Here is an 18,986-nt window from a genome sequence, read left to right as displayed (position 1 = left end):
GAACCTCAGTGCTTAAAATGGTGTCTAATACTCGGTAATATTAGATTACTCTTTCAATTTAAACAATGATATTAATTTTTTTATGTTTATTATTGAGAGAGAGAGAGAGAGAGAGCGTGGGAGCAGGGCAGGGGCAGACAGAGAGGGAGACACAGAACCCGAAGCAGGCTCCAGGCTCTGAGCTGTCAGCACAGAGCCCGACGTGGGACTCGAACTCACAAACCTCGAGATCATGACCTGAGCTGAAGTCGGACTGAGCCACTCAGGCGCCCCTAAACAATAATATTAGTGTTACTACTGCTATTTTAGTTATCGTTGTTGTCACCGTCCACACTCCTGCCTCATAGCAGTCCTCTGATCCCAGGTAAGTGACTGTATCTCCCTGAGCCTCAGTTTCCCGAAACGGGGCTGGTGAGAAGACCCTTCCTCAGAGAGGTGCCACAAAGAGGTGCCCAGACAGTAGGACGTCTGGGACACCGCCGGTCCTCTCCGGCCCCCAGGGAGGACCGTCGGGACTCCCAAGGTCCGTTCTGGGCAGGGGAGGCCAGAAGCCGCTCACCTGCGCTCGAGCTCCCTGCGAGTCCGCTCGCTGTCCCGCGCCGTGTCCTCCCGCTCTTCCTCCAGCCGGTCCCGCTGGCGCCGCAGCTCCTCCTGAGCCGCCTGCAGCTTCTCTCGCTCCTGCCCTAGCTCCTCGGCCTGCTGCTGGGCCGCCTGCAGGCTGCGGGCCAGGCTGTCCTTCTCCCTGGAGGAGGAGGGAGAGCTGAAGGCGCTGCTGGGGCGGCTCTCCCCGGCCAAGAGGGCCGTGCTGCTGTCCTCCCGTGAGCCCCGTCCTCTGACCTCTGAGGCGCCTGCCTCCAGGAAGCCTTCCCCGACCCCGCCCCAGCACGACTCACTTCATCCGCATCTCCCTGGAGCGGACTCTTCCCGTCAGAGGACACCCAGCTTTCCTTCTCCCCCCCCCCAGCCCACCCAAGGGAACGGATGGAGGCACTGGCATGGCCCCCAGCAACCCCACCAGGCCACGCTAGGCTCTCGGGACACACGGGCCAGTCTGTATGACCAGGAAATGCCCCTCAGTTCTGGAAGGCCCACTAGAGCTGGGTATGCCCAGTTGCACTCGGTGGCCAGCGAGGGAGGGAGGGGACTGCAACTGGGAACTCTGGAGGTTCACAGAGTGTTGCCTCTTGCCCCAGTGCCAGTGGTCACAGCAACAGAGCAGGGGATGTCACCCCTCCTTCCGAGCCAGCCGGGGTTCTTAGCTTGGGCATCAGCTTAGGGCTGATCGCTGGCATAGCCTCCACCGCCCGCCTCTTCACTTGAAGGGGCAACCGGTAAGTATACCAGACATGAAGGCCGCAGTGGGTGGGAAAAACCATATAACATGATATATGACATAAAAATAGCAGAATGCAAGATGAGGAGTTCACCGTGAACACAGCCACGTATAAGGCCTTCCTTCCAAGGCATGGGGAGCCCGGGTTTTGCTCTCAGATGGACCTGAGTTCCAATTCCTACCCCCAACCACACTGCTGCGTCAGCTGGGACAAGTCTTTCAACCTCGGGATAGCCCAGCTCCAACCTGCGGGAGTTTGATGGGAAGACTAATTTAAATAATCTGCCCAAAGCGCTTGGCAATGAGCCTGGCACATGGCAGGTGTACTAGAAGCCTTATCTACGTCACTGCCAGGAAACACAACGGGAGCAGAGTCAGTGCTCCCTAACAGAGGTTAGGACAGGCAGGTGAGGCTGTGAGAAGGTCCTGCCTTCTTATTTCCCCTTCTTGTTTCTTTTTCTTTCTTTTTTTTTTTAATTTTTAATGTTTGTTTATTTTTGGGAGAGAGAGAGAATAAGAGATAGAGCACGAGCTGGGGAGGGCAGAGAGAGAGGGAGACACAGAATCCCAAGCAGGCCCCAGGCTCTGAGCTGTCAGCACAGAGACCAACGTAGAGCTCGAACTCATGCACCCTGAGATCATGACCTGAGCCGAAGTCAGATGCTCAACAGACTGAGCCACCCAGGCACCCCTCCCCTTCCTTTTTCAAACTTTTAATTCTGCAGTTACACTGAGGAGAAACAGCAAACAACAACAACAACAAAAATAACCAGACAGCTAAGAGTGGATAATTTCTTGTCTCAAAGACCTCCAATGACAGAGTCTAAATGGCACTGTCATTAGAACTCTCTGGGATGATAGAAACGTTCTGTAGCCATTTGTGGCTACTGAGCTTTTAAAATGTGTCAAGGACAACTGAGGGACTGAACTTTTACTTTTTAAAATGTTTAACTAATTTAATTTTTTTAGTATTTATTTATTTTTGAGAGAGAGAAAGAGATAAGAGAGGGAGTAGGGGAGGGGCAGAAAGAGAGGGAGACAGAGAATCTCAAGCAGGTTCTGTGCTGTCAGCGCAGAACCTGACACAGGGCTCGAACTCACAAACTGTGAGATTATGACCTGAGCCGAAATCAGGGTCAGACATTTAATGGACTGAGCCACCCAGATGCCCTCAATTAATTTGAATTTTAACAGACATATGGCCAGTTATGACCATGTAAGTGCAATCCACATGCTTACAGGCTCGGGCTGGCATTAGATCCAGGCCCCCACCTCTGACCTCTCAGGCACCTGTTCAGAAGGTCAATGGTGCCCCGCAGACGCTGGGCCTCACGCTGGGCATCCTCATGAGCCTGAGTGGCCCCGTTGGTCTTGTCCTGAAGACGCTGCAGCTGTTCCTCTAGGCTGCGGCGCTCACCCTCGCTGTCACTAAGCTGCTTCCGCAGGGTGCCCAGGAGGTCCTGGCTGGCCTCATAGCGCCCACGCATGTCCTGTGACATGGGAACCATTGAGTCTGGGGGAGCCCTAGGAAGCTCCCGGAGCGCCCCCTACTCTCCGCTCATTCCAGGAACACACCCAGCCTACTCTGTGGCCTAAGCCTGAGGCAGGAGAGTGGGGCTAAGCCCTCCAGACTAGGTTTCCGCTCCCGTTCACTGTGCCCCCACCCCCCTTCCGAGTGCTCTGCCTGGGCTCTGACCGCCATTTTCTCAGACACACTGACCTAAGTAAGCTCCAGGCAAACCACCAAGCACATTCCGACCTCTTCCCGGTTCTGACTATCCCAGGGCTCCCAGGCTCCTCCCCTTTGCATTCTGGTTCTGACTCTCCCCCAGACTCCTCCTTGCCCCTAGCTCCCCCGGTTCCTCTCATCCTAGACTGGCTCCTCCCCCCAGGCCTTTTCCCAGGGTCCTGGCTCTGCCTGTCCCGGAACCTCTTCTCTAATTTCGGTACCAGGACTCTAGCTCTGCCCCAGGCTCCGCCCCCAGCTGCCCAAGCACCTCCCACTCTGGGCTCAGATCTGCCCCAGAGCTCTCACCCACCTCCATGGGACCTGACTCGGTAGCTCTAACTCTGGGTTTTGGCTCCACCCAAAATGCTCAGGCCCAGCCCAGGCTCCTCCCTCCCCCGCCCCCTCCTTAGCTCCACCCCCACAATGCTGGCTCCGCCCCAGATGCCCCAAGCCTGGCCCCCGGGACTCTGGCTCCGCCCCAGGGCGCTGGTGCCCCGCCTACCTGGACCTGCAGCTGGCGCTTGTGCAGGGCCGAGTGGATCAGGGCGAGCGTGGAGGAGTCGGAGCAGGCCGGGGATGGGCCTCGGCGCGGGGATCGGCCGCGGCCGGGCGAGGAGCGTCGCGGCGGGGAGGGGGTCCGGGGGCCCGAGAGCCCCCGCAGGCTGCCGTCCGACGCGTCCCCCGTGCGCTCAGAGCCGCTTAGCTGGACACCGCTCTCCATGTCCGACAGGACGGCCTGGGGGGGGGGGCAGGCCAGTGAGGAGGGGGCCGCGGGTTAGTTGGACCAAGAAGCCCGGGCGACGCAGTGGGGTGGCGGGCGCCCCGTGTCCGGCTTCCGCGCTCCGCCGCACATTCTAAGCTCCCTTCCTTACAGGTCCTCCCGATTCCACCCGCCCTGGCTCACAGGCCTCTGCACGCCGGCTATTCTCCCGTGTATTGCCGAGACGACATTGGGCGATTCTCCCAGATGGGCCTGGAATTTGCAGCGCCTCCCCATCTCAGACTGGGGCTCCCCTCGGGGTAGAGGCCAGGCTCAGCTGGCAGGGGTGTCCAACAGCAGCATGGGTCCCCAGGGCCCCCAGCCGCTTGCGATTCAGCGCAAGGCCACCAGAGGACGTGGTGGCCCCAGACTGCCCGGCCCCTCCCTGCCCAGGGCTCCTTCCCACCTCCCACCTGTGCCAGGTCTCTCAGGGTCTGCTGCAGCCCCTCTCCGTCCTCTGTCTCCAGGGCCGCCTGCTCCTGGAGCCGCAGGGATTCCTGGAGTGGTGTGGGGGAGACAAGGGATGGTCAGGGTCTCTGCCCTAGTCTGATCTCCACCTTATTCTTCCTCCCTGGCTCCCCACCCATCAGGTGGCCTCTAAGGCCATGCTCAGAGGCCAGACGCTTGGTAGACCCCATGGCATCCCCCGTGCCCTCAATGCACAGACCAGGCCTGGAGAAGTGCAGTGTCACTATATAGGTCACACAGCCTATTGGAGGAGAGCCGGACATAGGACCCAGGCCAGGCCCCACACAGAAGGATGACCAACCCAGGCAATACCCTTGAAGGGTGTCCCTCTGGTGGGGAGGCAGCTCAGTTCCTAGAGAAGGAGCCCTGTGTTAGCAGGGCACAAGCATCTTTTCATGCCCCAGCTTATTGGCTCTGAGACTCTAGATAGTATCTCTCCTTAGGCCTCAGTTTCCTCATCTGTGTAATGGGGATCATGCCACAAGGTTGCTGAAAGAATGAAATGGGATAAAGGAGGTGGATGACTTACCACTAAGCCTGGCACACACTAGGTGCTCAATTAATTGGGGGGGGGGGGTTGAAACCAAATCGGAATGGAATGCTAGGGATGGCCCTAGCAAACATGGCCCTCATCTGTGGGTCTGGTCGGCCTCCCGATCCCACCCTGCCACATCTCAGGGTCAGGTGCATCTCACCAGGGCCTCAAGCTTCTCAGTAAGGGCCTTGTTGACCCGATCCTTCTCCAGATTCTGGTTCTGAAGGCGCTCCACTGTCAGGGCCAGCTCTGTCACTCTGGGAGAAGAGCAGTGACAGAGGTGAATGCAAGACCCATCCCAGCCTCTCCTCACACCCACCAGCAATGTGTCCTTCATGCTTTCCCAAACCTTCAGGGGGGACCCTCGGTTCCACCTCCATAACTGTGTGACCTTGAGCAAGTCACTTCTCTCTGGACTTCAGATTGCCCATCTATGAAAGGAGAATGAGGGCACCTAGGTGGCTCAGTCTTTAGGCGTCTGACTTTGGCCCAGGTCATGATCCCACAGTTCATGAGTTCGAGTCCCACATCGGGTGAGCTCGTGCCCGGCTTTGGGTAAGCTCGAGCCCAGCTTCAGGGAAGCATGAACCCTGCTTTGGGTGAATATGAGCCCCGCTTCTCTCTCTCCCTCTCTCTCAAAAATATAAATAAATAATAAATAAACAAACAAATGGAGAATGAAGTTGCCACTCACTTTATCTCTGGGACTCATCTAGATCTCAAGAGCTAGGAGCATAAGTTCTAGCCTCAGTGGTTAAACTGCTCATAATGTGCCCTGGACAAGAGCCCCCTGAACCTCAGTCTCCCCCTCTGCCAAATGGGGTGCCTGGGGAGACTGGCTGAGCTCACACAGGGGAAAGGCCCAGCCCCGGTGAACAAACACTCGCTCTTCCCTGCACCCCCAGACGCACACTCCGCAGGGAAGCCTGCCTCACGTGGTGCCTCCCAGGCACGCACCTGGCACTGAGGTTGGCCTTGTCCAGGTTGCTCTGCACCTGCAGCTGGGCCAGGTCCTTCTCCTGGAGCACCTTGTCCCGCAGCTGCTCCTCCAGCTGGGCCTGTAGCAGTGTCTGCTTCTCCAGGGCCGCCTCTGCCCGGCTCTCAGCCAGCCGCAGGCCTGCGCTCAGCCCCAGGTCCGCCTCCTGGATGGCCCTTGAGGTCCGGGCCAGCTCCCCTCCCAGCTGCAGCAGGTCCCTGGTGGAGAGAGCACAGAAGGGGGATGGGATGGCGGGGTATAAATTAAAACCATCCCAGGATAGTTTACTAGTTTAATTTAACTATAGTATAAACTAAAACTATCCCAGGATGTTAACAGTGGGATGCCACTATTGGATGGGCAAAAAAAAAAAAAGTCCCATAACACACAGTGTAGGTGAGGCTATGGAGAAACAGGCTGTGCCTACACTGCTGGCAGGGGGGTAAGTGGGTGTAACCACAGCGCAGGGCAATTAGGAAGCACTCTGAAAAGTATCAATGGGCAGGTTCTTTGACCCACCGACTACACTCCTAAGAATTTATCCTACAGATATGGCCCAATGCAAGGGAAGTGACCTGTGTATAAAGTGATCCACTGCAGGGGCGCCTGGGTGGCGCAGTCGGTTAAGCGTCCGACTTCAGCCAGGTCACGATCTCGCGGTCCGTGAGTTCGAGCCCCGCGTCGGGCTCTGGGCTGATGGCTCAGAGCCTGGAGCCTGTTTCCGATTCTGTGTCTCCCTCTCTCTCTGCCCCTCCCCCGTTCATGCTCTGTCTCTCTCTGTCCCCAAAATAAATAAACGTTGAAAAAAAAAAAATAAAATAAATAAATAAATAAATAAAGTGATCCACTGCAGTACTGCTCATGTAAGAAATACTGGTGACAATCTACATGTGCATCAAAAGAGGGCCACTATTGGGTGGCTCAGTCAGTTAAGCATCTGACCAGGTCAGGTCATGATCTCGTGGTTTGTGGGTTCGAGCCCCGCATCAGGCTCTGCACTGACAGTGCTTGGGATTCTCACTCCCTCTCTCTCTCTCTCTCTGTCCCTCCCCGACTTGTGATCTCTCCCTCCCAAAATAAATAACTTAAAAAAAAATATTGTGGGGCACCTGGGTGGCTCAGTCAGTTAAGCATCTGACTTTGGCTCAGGTCATGATCTCGCAGCTCATGGGTTCGAGCCCTGCATGGGGCTCTGTGCTGACAGCTCAGAGCCTGGAGCCTGCTTTGGATTCTGTCTCCCTCTCTCTCTGCCCCTCCCCTGCTCATGCTGTCTTTCTCTCTCTCAAAAATAAATTTTAAAAAATATATATTGCTTTGTGTAAAGTAAAAACATAACTTAAAAATAGAACTACCCTACGACCCAGCAATTGCACTACTAGGCATTTATCTACGGGATACAGGTGTGCTGTTTCGAAGGGACACATGCACCCCCATGTTTATAGCAGCACTATCAACAATAGCCAAAGTATGGAAAGGGCCCAAATGTTCATCGATGGATGAATGGATAAAGACGATGTGGGATATACATACAATGGAGTATTACTCAGCAATCAAAAAGAATAAAATCTTGCCACTTGCAACTACGTGGATGGAACTGGAGGGCATTATGCTAAGTGAAATTAGTCAGAGAAAGACAAATATCATATGACTTCACTCATATGAGGACTTTAAGGTATAAAGCAGATGAACATAAGGGAAGAAAGAATAATATAAAAGGGAGGACATAATGTATAATAATTATATAATACATAATAATATAAGATTATTATATAATATAATAATGTCATATAATTATATAATAATTATATAATATATATAATAATAATATAAAAGGAGGGGGACAAAACATGAGATTCTTAAATACAGGGAACAAATTGAGGGTTGCTGAAGGGGTTGTGGGTTGGGGGATGGGCTAAACGGACAAGGAGGACACTTGTTGGGATGAGCACCGAGTATTATACGTAGGGGATGAATCGCTGGAATCTACTCCTGAAATCATTATTGTACTATATGCTAACTAACGTGGCTGCAAATTAAAATTAATTAATTAATTAAAGAGGTCCACAACAAAATTGATCACTTCTAGGTAAGCAATGTTAGATAGAAAACAATTGAAAGTAAGTACACTAAAAATCTTAGCCATAAAAAAAAGAAAGAGGGCTACTATTAAATAAATCTGGCATATCCATTCCATGGAATATTCCGTAACCAAGAAAAATGCATCAGCTATTCAGAGCTTAAGAGGGAGCGACCTTGAAGTTATAACTATTAGGTGAAGAAAGTATCTTCAAGAACTCAAAGACAAAATTCTACCAAAAGTATAGAACAAGGAGGGGGGCAGAAAAGAGAGAGAGAGAGAGAGATCTGCTGTATTTCTTGTATAAAATAAGGCTGGCAGGTCATGTAGGAAACTGGGAGGGAAGCATCTGGGCCAGAAAGGCGAGGGAGACTTTTCACTGTACACCCTTTTGAAATTTGAATTTTGTGAATATGTAAGTTATTCAAAAGTAAAATAATTAAATTTTTAAATGCTAATTAAAAATAATACATATTTGGGGCAACTGGCTGGCCTAGTCTGTAGAACATGCAACTCTTGATCTTGGTGTCCTGAGTTCAAATCCCACGTTGGGCAAAGAGCTTACTTAAAAAATATATATATATTACATATATGTTATATATATTATACATACAATATATATTATATATAATATATATTATATATATTATTTATAAACAATACGTGTTATATATATTATATATATTATATACACACACATATTTTTTTTAATATATCAAATAGGCTAAATCTTTTCCTTTCCTGAATCAACTATATCACTAGGTGCCTAACAGTAAGGAGAGGAAGTGCCTCATAGAAGAATTCCAGTTAATACACAAAGAAGTGACAGAATGGGACATTCATGATTTGGTGACCCCTGATAAGTGTCTGAGTCTTGGCACTGAGCATCAAGGGCTTCCAATGTACACAAAGAGAGGCACCCAGGCATTTGGGGTTTCCTAATAGAAGAGCACACAGCACTTAGGAAGAAGTCTTGTTTAAAAAAAAAAAACAAAAAAACAAAAACCTGAACCTGAATCTGATCAAGGCTTAGATCCAACATCCAATTTACAAGGAATACAGGGGACAAAGGTGTTAAACACCACCTCAGAATCCAGACTATGGGAATCACTCAGGACAACTGCCCCAGTTTCCTAAACAAATAAATGAAAAGACTTAAGAGGCAAGTCAGCCAATCACATTTGGTGAGCATCTATGACGGGTCCTGATTCAAACAAATTATAAACACAAAAAGTGAAGCAAAACCATCTGTGACACTGATGAACCAATTAGAAATTTGGACACTGAATACCTGATGACTTAAAAAAAAAAAGATCATCTGGGGTGCCTGGGTGGCTCAGCTGGTTAAGCGTCCGACTTTGGCTCAGATCATGATCTTGCAGTTTGTGGGTTCGAGCCCCACGTCGGGCTCTGTGTTGACAACTCAGAGCCTGGAGCCTGCTTCAGATTCTGTGTCTCCCTCTCTCTCTCTGCCCCTCCCCTGCTCATGCTCTGTCTGTCTCTCTCTCAAAAATAAATAAACATTAAAAACATTTTTTAAATAAAAAAACAAATTTAAAAAAAAGAAGCTTTAACAAAAGATCATCAAATAAATAATTAAATAAAATTGTAACGCGAAAAAAGAAAGGAACTACTCTGCCTGTCTCAGCTCTCCCTGCCACCTCACTTGCTCAAAGATCAAGCAGGACGGAGCTCCCCTGCTGACGTGGGCTTTTGAGGCTCTCCCAACCTGACCTCCCTTCCCCTGCCTTTTGTTCCAGACCCACTGGCTGCCATTTCCTCCTGCCTCCGAGCCTTTGCTCACGCTCTTTCTTCTGCTTGGAGTGCCCCTGTCTCTGGCGGTTAAAATCCTACCCAGCCCTTGAGGTCAGTGCCCATTCCACCTCGTCTATGAAGTGTTTCTCTGACCTCCCCAACCCTCCCATCCTTCTGAGCATCTGGGATAGTCTCTCTGTTCTGTTCACTCACCACTCACTTCCTCGGTCTAGAATTTGGGGGGTCTATATCTTTTCATCACTAGAGCTTGCGAGGTCCTGTGGCAGAAGCTGCACATTCTAGCAGATTAAAAGCAGGAGCTGTAAATCCTGACTAGGCCACTTACTTACTGCTGTGTGACCTTGGGGAGGCCACTCTACCTCTCTGAGCCTCAGTGCCCTCATCTGTGAAGTGGGCAGTATCACAGCTCCTACCTCCTGGGACCCTGTCCATATCAGAAGACACGAAACAGCCAAAGAGCCTAGCTCAGAGTAAACACCTAGTACCTGCTGACTGCCATGACGGTGGTAGGAATTAACTATTACTAGTTGTCTCTGCATCTCTACAGGGCCTGGCACACAGTTGGTGCGTTAGGTTGGACTAAAGTTCAACTGCGGAGTTGAATTCAATTTAAAAAGCGGGGCTGTCTCCAGCGGCTGCAGCGTCTCCCCAGGCCGCCCCTCCGCCAGCCGGGCCTCACCTCTCGGTGGACATCTTCACCTCGCTGACCAGCCGACGGAGCCCCACAACCTGCCTCCAGAGGAGGAGCAGGCGGCTGTGCTCGTTGCTGATGTAGGTGTTGAAGGACTGGAGGGAAGGCGGGCTGAGTGAGGGCCGGCCCCGCCTCCTCCCGGCCCCGCCCCGGCCCCGCCCCCTCCCCAGCTCCGCCTCCTCCCCCAACTCCAACCATCGCGGGAGACCCGGTCGTCGGTCCGGGAAGTGGGGTCTTCCCCCGGGCCCGCGCCCGGCCTGCGCGCACCGCTCAGGCTCTCAAGCCTCCCTCTCGCACAGGGAACGGGTTGCAACGCCTCCACGGGCTGCGGCTGCACGAGGCAGCAGCGCAAAAGGCAGAAAGTGCTGGAGCTAGACCTAGGTTTGCATCCCAGCTGCCAGCTGCATGACCGTGGGCGGATGACTTAACTTCTCTTTAAAATGAGGATGACAGCACCTACCACACACAGTTATTAGGAGGAACAGAAGAGAAAATGCATGCCAGGCATGTCGTGTAGGCTAAGCAAGGCCAGCTATTACAACGACAAACTGTTTACCTCTCCTAAAAGGCTCATGGGCCAGCAGGCCGTCCCCTCTCTCTCTCTCTCCCTCTCCCCTCGGCTCCTTAGTCCTCACCACTCTACGGTGGCCCTTCCCCGCCGGCCAGCCTGGGGCCCCTCGGCCCCAGTGGCCTCCCAGGAGCCCCGTGCCCACCTCCTCTTCACGCCTCCACGCCGCCTCCCGCTGCTCCAGCTCCTTACGGCTGCGTGTCCAGTCAGAAGTCACCTTGCGGATGTCCTCACTCAGAGCCTGGTTGGCCGAGTTCGCCTGGTCCAGCTGCTCTCGGAGCATGGAGTTCACCTGGGCCAGGCTGGAACTCCTGGGTGGGGGGTGGGGGGGGGGCATGAAAGGGACCGGTGGGCACATGGCAGGAGAGGCCAGCCCCACCAGCTAGCCTCCCTCCCTACCACACCCCACCTCTGCTGCTCCTCCTCTAGGCGGATGAGGGCGCTTTCCAGGTCATGGCTGTGCTCTGTGTCCTGGGTGGGAGAAGTGGGGCATCAGCCTGGGCAAGTAGAGGGAAGGGACCGCCTCGCGCCCCGCCCCCCCGGCCTCCCCCCCCCCCCCCCCCCGACGCCGGCACCCACCCTCAGCCGCTGCCGCTCCAGCTCTGTAGATCTCTCTAGAAGCTGTTGCTCCAGCTCCGAGCACTTCTTCTTGTACTGCAGGGTCTGCGGATGGGTGGGAGTGGAAGGTTAGCCCCCAGGGGCTGGGGACAGGGCAAAGCGAGCACACGGGGGACAGGAGCAGGAATGGGTAGCCCTGACCTTGGCCTGCAGCCGCTGCACAAGCTGGGCCTGCCGCTGCTGGCCTTCCTGGTAGGCCTGCAGCTTGCGCCGGTAGGAGGCCTGCTCCTCCTGCAGCTGCCTCCGCAGCTCCACGCTCTGCCGGACCAGCCCCGTGGGCTCCTGCGTTTCTGGCTCCCCAGACTCCAGCCGCACAGCCTGCTCCAGCTGCAGGGAAGGTGCCTGGGTGAGAGGCGCAGGCCTCTCGGGAAAGCAGGCCCAGAGCTCTGCAGAGGGTGCCAGGCTGGGCCCAGACCCACAATGCCTTGCAGGCATAGATGGGCAAGCCCGGGATGTGATGCGCGCGTGCACAGGGTAATGCCGCTGTGCATGGACACAGGCTGAACATGCATCGACACACAGGCAAGGCGTGGATGGACACATGCAGGTGGGCCCAGGAACATTTGCACGCAAAACACAAAGTTGCACCCGGAGATAAACATTACAGCCTCCACGCACCGTGCACAGTGATCCTCTCCGCCAAACACCTAACCCGCGGCGGTTGATTATTAGCTCCATGCCTGTGTCTCCCCACCACCACCCAAAGCGTGCTCAGGAAAACCTAGATTTCTGTTCCCCGTCGTATCTTAGACCCAGAGGAGTGGCAGTGGCATGTTTGTGGAGATCATGAATTAATCGCATGAGCAAATGTGAATGCATTCAAGCAGAAGCAAAAATATACACGTGAGTATCTGAGCTTAGAGACAGGCACACACATAAGGACAGGGGCGGTCTCAAACATCCCCAGGGTGACAGAGGTGAAGTCCCCACCCCACCCCTACCCCCACCCCGACACGCACGCAGTGCTCTCTCTGTAAGAGGCACAAACTCTCTAACATAAGGCACGCTTATTAATACCGTCTCATCTCAGCCCCAAGTTACCCCCACCTCCCACCTTGCGGGAAGCTGCCGTCAGCACCCTGCTCCACCCCCAGGCAGCTGGCAGCCCCTTCTTTGTCAGAGCCCGTGAGCACAGGCGGTGCCCCACTCTGGCTGAGCCTCCTAACCCCTTAGGCACCTGCTGGCCCCGGGAGGCCCATCAGCCTCCTCAAGCTTTTGGGGAAGGGAAGAGGGAATGGGCAGTTGAGGGTGAGCAGCACTGAGAGAAGAGTGACACTCGTCAGGGAGAATCAAGGGGAAGACAGCCCAGCCCAGGCCCACACTCACCATCCACCTCCCCACTGCCTGGGCTGCTAGCCCAGGCCCGGCATTCGCGTGGGTTCCAAAGTTTCCAGGGTTATTTGCCCTGGCTAAATAACAGGCCCAGACCAGGCTAGCCCTCCGGGCCTATACTCACACCCAGGACACCCAGGGGCCACTCAGCCACGGACCACTGTGCTAGGGCAGGGCGACAGTGGCCACTGGGGTGCCACCCATAAAGAGAAGCTGGTGGGGACTTCTTGGGGGCTTCTGCCTGGAAGGCAGGCTGCAGGCCCGTGACCAGGGTCTGCCTGGAGCCTACCTAAGGCAGGTGACCGGCAGACTGTTTACATCTCAGCGCAGTGAGATGCTATGTGTATCTGGCGGCGGCTGGGTGTGTTTTGGCATTTGTCTCCATAAGGGACCCCGTGTATCTCTGTGTCCAGGCCTTTATGGGGACCTCCGCGAGGAGGCCTCTGTGGTCACAGGTGTCTGTTGCGGTGCAAGCACGGGGGTGCCCGTGTGTTCGTATGTTTTTTTATGTCTGCACGCAGGCCTAAAACATGCACGTGGGGGGGGTCTGGGGCACGTGTCTGGGCTCCACGTGTGTCTGGGGCACGTGGATCAGCGACTCTAGGCCACGTGCCGGTACGCACGCCTTTGTCTGGCCGTGTGTGTCCGTGAGATGTGAGACCACGTGTCGTGTTGTCCGCAGGATGGCGCGTCTCGTCCGTGTGGCTGTGCGTCTGGGTGGTACGTGCTGTGAACCGGGGGCTGTCGGTGTGACTTATGCTGTGTCCGGCGACGAATCCGACGAAGCTGAGCGCGTATCACTGTGGGGGACTCGTGTTTCCGTGTGATGTGTCTTGTGTGGGGTCCGATCGCGGCCTGTGCTCTGTGCGTTTTGCACACGGGGGCTGTTTGCTGCTGTGACGTGGAGGGGTTCAGGCCGTGGCTGGGTGCTCCGCCCGCTTCCCCAGGGCTCACAGCCAGACCAGGGCCACTCCCGGCCACACCTCACCCCTTTCCACAAACTTTACCCCTCACAAAACAGCCTTTCAATTTTACTTGTAATTCAAAAGGGAAAGAGGCAGTCACCACGCTGAGGATGAAAGAAGTTTACTGTCTCCCCTAGCAACCCCTGCCCAACTCCCCACCATTCATTCACTCTGTCCAGGTTGCCATGGACACTGGGGGAGCCCAGGGGGTCTGTCCTGTGGAGCCCAGGAGATGTGGCCATGGCTTCCTTCCCATTCGCAGCTGCCTCGCCCAACACCTGCTCCACAGGGACAGGAAGATGGAGGGGGCCTCCATAGGGACCGTGAGGTCCTCCTTGGAACCTGGGAGGTGGCCACTGGGAGCCTCTGCCTCAGTTTCTCTCCATGTGTCAACAGGACACAGACCTCGACCTTGCCTCCACTTCTTTTTCCCAGGGATGCTGCGGGGTTTAAAAGAGTGAACAACCTCACCGACCAGCTTCCAAAGCAGCCCGCATGTAACACTTATGGCCACCGGGGCAGGCCCCACCACCGGTACCCTGGGCACAAGTGGGCAGCAGGGACAGAGTGCCACAGGACTACAGAGCCCTGGACCAGGGGTCTCAACCCAACTCCACCACTGACCTTGGGCCTATCGTGCCCCTGCTCTGGGCCTATTTCCCCATCTGTAATAAAGTGATCTTCAGGCTCTCATGTTCTCTGTGAGCCCACCCCCCCAGGACAGGCTTTGAGGTCATTCGCACCCAAACCCTGCCTGCAGGTGGGGGCCTCGCTCACACCATCAGACAGACAAAAGTGAAACACCAGGCCCCCTCTACTATTGCTATTCAGGGGCCTCCCCAGCCACGAGGGAATCTTCTAGACGAATACAGCCCCCCCTGCCACACACACACCCCAGCCTCTGACCTGCTGCAGCCCAGCCTCAGCAACATGTGTTAGCAGAAAAGAAGCCTGCCACCCCCCCCCCCACCTCTCCTTTTCTGCCCCTGCCCGCTTAGGGTGCCGTGCTAGCCACACTATGAGTCAGAAGTTGGCATTTAAGAGACAGCCCCCGGGGACCTGGCATCGTGCCAGTGGCCAAAAGATGAGAGGGCTAAATTGGAAGAGGGCTGGCTCAAGGCCCCGTCACCACCAACAATGTGGGATTCGGGCCAGCTCACCCACCACACCTCCCGAAAACTCTGGGAAAAGTAGCTCTACACTGTCCCCGGAGCTGGGGCCACTACGGGCCCCCCACCCTGTTCCTCTGCATGTCCCAACACGTCGGGAGCCTGTCCAGGCAAGCAAATACCAGGACACTGGCGGACCTCACAACCACAGGCATGAACACATATCCCTCTTCCCAAAAGGAGTATGCATGCCCCCGCGTGGACAGGCCCAGCCCAGGGGTCCTCGGCTAACCTGGCTCTGCCTCCCGCACAGGGCGTTCTGGGCCAGCCTCAGTCTCTGGGCTCCAGTCTCTTTGTTACATCCAGGGGGTCATGTCCGAGGTCCTTCCAGCTTTCCAACTGCCCCCTGGAACTCCCAGCCCAGTCGTCTCTTCCTACACCCAGAAAACAAACCTGCAATGCACATCTGGGGCTGGGGGTAGAGAGACCTAGCCTTCACCGGCTGTGGGACCCCAAGCACGGTGCTCTCCCTCTTGGAGCCTGTTAGTTCCTCTGCTACACGAGCATCATCATGGTCCCAAGCTTGGTGCATCAAACGTAAAGCACCCAGTAAGTGCCTGGCACACAGTAAGCACTCAATAACCAGTAGCTACGATTATGACTGTTATTACGACCCACACATCTCCCATCTAGACACTCCTTCCCCCATGCAACTCTCTCCCGAACTTGCAGCCATCAACTCCCTAGCGTCACCTCTCACAAGACTGGGGGCCCAAAGGAGACAGTGCCCCCGGCCCTGGCCCACAGCGACCTCCTGCCCCGGGAGCCCCACAAGCTTGCAGCACAAGCCTGGGGAATGCAAATCCTGTCTGGACTTGGAGGCAAGCCTGGATTCTCTTTCCTTCCTTTGCTGGTCCTCAGTCCCACGGGGGGTGGCAGCAAGTCTGTGGTGGCCCCAGAAGGCCTGCAGAATGCTGCCTGGGCCCCCTCCACCTGCCTGCCTCCGTGTTCAGCCGCCGCTGGGTGGGCCCCAAGAGCCCCACCCATGGGAGCACAGAGAGACGTCCAGACACTCGAGGGGTGGCAGGGGTCTCTAGGGGTCTTACTCTCTGTGCTCCCACCCCCGGTGTCACCCCTGGTGACAGGTACTCTCAAGCCCACATCATACTAGCCTCCCCAAGACAGAAAACAAACTGGGAGAGCACAGTGATTTTCTTGAGGCCACTCGCGTCGGCAGGGCCACAATCCACATCCGGCCCAGCCGGACCCCAGGCCCACCTTCGGCCCGGGGCACAGGCCTGGCCTGGCTGTCTCCCTGCCCTCGCATCAGGGGAGCACGGTGGCCCAGCTCTCGGCCCCCAGGCAGCACCCACCCTCTCGCTGACCGCGTTGTACTTGATGGCCAGCTCGTCACGCTCCGCCCGGCTCTGGGCCAGCAGGTCCTCCACGCGGGACAGTTCCTGCTGCAGCAGCTGGTTTTCCTCTTGCAGCGACAGCACTGATGCCATCTCCGCGGCCGGCAGCGGGGCTGGAGAGGGACAGCAGGCACATGGTTGGCTTCCTTCCCCCCCGGGTCCAGGAGGACACCCTCCCACGATAGGTGTTCTACAAACATCACTGGAGGCAGGAAGAGGGACTGGGCCCCTGAGAGAGGAGGTCAGCACCAGAGCATGCAAACAGAGATAAGAACAGGAAGGTGGGCAAAGAGACAGGCCTAGGGCTAGACTCAGAGCGGACCCAGACACCGCCGAAGGGTGGCCCCAGCGGGCCCAGAATGTGCTGGAGGGAGGCTCCGTTCAGCAATTCTAGCTCCTTCTTTCTCCAAGTATTACTCTTCTCTGGGCCTCAGTTTTGCTGATCTGTAACCTGGGTGGAATTGGTAAACAGGAGACCAGGAAGACCTCACTTAAGGGAAGGGCTTCATGTAACCTCTGAAGCCAGGGCTTCAGATAGTATAGGTCACGTTGGGAGGAGGAGGAGGAAGAGGAAGAGGGGGAAAAAGGGAGAAGTCAAAGTGTCCCCCCGCCCTGTGGGCTCCCCTTCCATCCCAGGAGAACTGGACACACGTCCCAGGTCTCCAGGCTCTTTCAGCCTGAGGTGAGGGTTCTCTAAGTCTCTCCTTGCCTGGGGCTCCCAGGGGCCCCAACACCCCTGGTCGTCCCAAAGAGGTTGGACAAGGACTGTGGCGGGGCCCCAGAATCACCACCAAGGAGAGCTGCCCACACGCCAGCTGTAACTGAGTGTGCCCTCCCCAGACTCTCAAACCACACAGGAGGTTGTGGACGGCACCCAGCAGGAGGAACAGGGGCCCATCAGCCTCTCTGCCCTGCTGGGGAATGGACAGGACCATCCCTGGGACTTCTGCAGAGCCCTGAGCTAAACTGAGCTGCCCTCCCCCTGTAATCTGGGGTTCAGGCAAGCTCACACCTTCCCTGGGAGAGAACGTGGTGTTTGGGTCTAAGTCTCTGCTGGGGGCTGCGGGTGGGGGTGCTCATCCCCACTGTCTCGCAGCGTCACATGGAGAACGACTCTGGGCAAACTATACCTCTGAGCCTCCGTTTCCCCATCTGTAAAATGGGTCCCTCCATCACAGGGTTGTGCCCGCCTCACAGTGAGTATTTGAGAAATGGAAGCTGCGGTCATTCCTGTCATTACGGCCGTGAAAGAGGGGGATGTGAGAAGGAAGGGGTGAGGTGCAGGCAGTGTCTGTGGGGGCGAATGAAGAGGGGCACCTTGGTTCTCAGGCTGGGAGAGGTTGCGGGTGATGATCTCCCTGATGCGGACAGGTAGGCAGGCGAGCTGAGAGTCCTGGGCAGGGTCCTGCTCGCTCAGGCCCTTCTCCCGGCCTGCCCTCAGGACGCTGCTCTCCAGGGTCTGTGGGGGGGGGGGGGGAGAGAGAGAGTGTGAAGGGGACCGGGGGCCCTGGTCTCCCTGGCCTGGATGGGAGAGGAACAAAGTCCTGCTGTCCAAGATGTGGGGGCCCGTGAGACCCTCAGGAAGCCCCCATGCGGAGGGAAGCCTGGGAGCTACAACGGAAAAAACGCCCCATGGGAGGGCACGCTTCAGTGCCTCCTGCGCCGGGAAGGAGGCCCCATGGAGGGCCAGAGAATCGAACCAAACCACATGGCTCACTCACAAAACCCATCGGGGCAGCACAGGGCTGGGGATTCCAGTCCAGCTCCAACCCTCCAATCCCAGAGGATTCCACCGTGCTAGCAGATGTCACCTCAACCCTTAAATCTGGGAGCAGGGGTCCCCTTTTCCCTGGGATAAGGGGGCCAAAGCAGTTTTGCTCTGAGCACCTCTGTACCCCCAGTCCGGCTGGGAGTTGCAAGCTGGGGCCCCCCGTGCACCCTCCCACCCACCCCTCCCACCCCATGACCCCAAGATGTACCTACCACTCATCCATTCCTGCTAGACCCATGCTCCCCTGCCCCGGACAGGGTGGGCACAGTCCTCAGGACCCACCTGGATAACCGTCTCCAGTGCCAGCTGGGCCTCCACCGATTCCTCCAGCCCCAAGCTCATGGAGGGGGAAGCTGTGGGCACCCCCCTCCAGGCCCTTCTCCAGGGCCCCAGAGACTAGCTCAGCTCTCCCACCCCACAGCCAGACCGCTGTGCTGAGCACAGGGCAGATTAGGCTTAAATCCGGCGGTGCCCCCCATGTGACCACCGAGGTGGGAGGGGTGAGGGAGGGGGAGGGGCTGGGAAAGGAGAAGAGGGGAGGGAAGAGAAGAAAGGGGAGGGATGAAGAGGGGGAGGGGAGGAAAGAGGGAAGAGGTGGGGGAGAAAGGGAAAGGCTGGAGAGAGGGAGGAGGAGGGACCTGAAGATGAGGGGACCCCCCCCAACACACACACACACACACACACACACACACACACACACACACACAGTCCACCCTCCCAGCTGCTGGGTCCTAGAGCCCTCCAAGCATAGGGGGCGGGGTCAGCATCAGGAGGCGGGAAAGGCTAGTCTTTTGAGACCTCCTTTGCTGACCCAGATGGGGGTCACGTGACTTGCTAAGAATGTATTCAAAGGGTGCTGGGAT

At 56.0% G+C, this 18,986-nt stretch overlaps 1 protein-coding gene across 4 annotated transcripts in view; it reads right to left on the bottom strand.

The window, feature by feature from the left end:
* CROCC (ciliary rootlet coiled-coil, rootletin) overlaps nucleotides 1-18,670 on the bottom strand; it is a 45,599-nt gene extending 26,929 nt beyond the window's left edge. For 3 of the 4 annotated variants that reach the window (XM_045475802.1, XM_045475803.1, XM_045475805.1), the window contains exons 1-14: nucleotides 18,406-18,670; nucleotides 17,670-17,811; nucleotides 16,311-16,465; nucleotides 11,673-11,858; nucleotides 11,493-11,576; nucleotides 11,323-11,384; nucleotides 11,059-11,224; nucleotides 10,334-10,440; nucleotides 5,783-6,019; nucleotides 4,986-5,082; nucleotides 4,236-4,319; nucleotides 3,565-3,798; nucleotides 2,624-2,823; nucleotides 560-742 (exon numbers count right to left, since the gene is read on the bottom strand). In XM_045475802.1, coding sequence (XP_045331758.1) covers nucleotides 560-742; nucleotides 2,624-2,823; nucleotides 3,565-3,798; nucleotides 4,236-4,319; nucleotides 4,986-5,082; nucleotides 5,783-6,019; nucleotides 10,334-10,440; nucleotides 11,059-11,224; nucleotides 11,323-11,384; nucleotides 11,493-11,576; nucleotides 11,673-11,858; nucleotides 16,311-16,465; nucleotides 17,670-17,811; nucleotides 18,406-18,465 — 1,997 coding nt within the window. In that variant the 5' untranslated portion in view covers nucleotides 18,466-18,670. The remainder of the gene's footprint in view (nucleotides 1-559; nucleotides 743-2,623; nucleotides 2,824-3,564; nucleotides 3,799-4,235; nucleotides 4,320-4,985; nucleotides 5,083-5,782; nucleotides 6,020-10,333; nucleotides 10,441-11,058; nucleotides 11,225-11,322; nucleotides 11,385-11,492; nucleotides 11,577-11,672; nucleotides 11,859-16,310; nucleotides 16,466-17,669; nucleotides 17,812-18,405) is intronic. The other variant, XM_045475804.1, reaches the window with a different exon arrangement.
* Between the last annotated feature and the right edge of the window lie 316 nt (nucleotides 18,671-18,986).

Source organism: Leopardus geoffroyi, chromosome C1 (assembly GCF_018350155.1).
Source record: "Leopardus geoffroyi isolate Oge1 chromosome C1, O.geoffroyi_Oge1_pat1.0, whole genome shotgun sequence".
NCBI classification, from domain to species: Eukaryota; Metazoa; Chordata; class Mammalia; order Carnivora; family Felidae; genus Leopardus; species Leopardus geoffroyi.
This window is presented reverse-complemented; position numbering and strand designations above follow the sequence as displayed.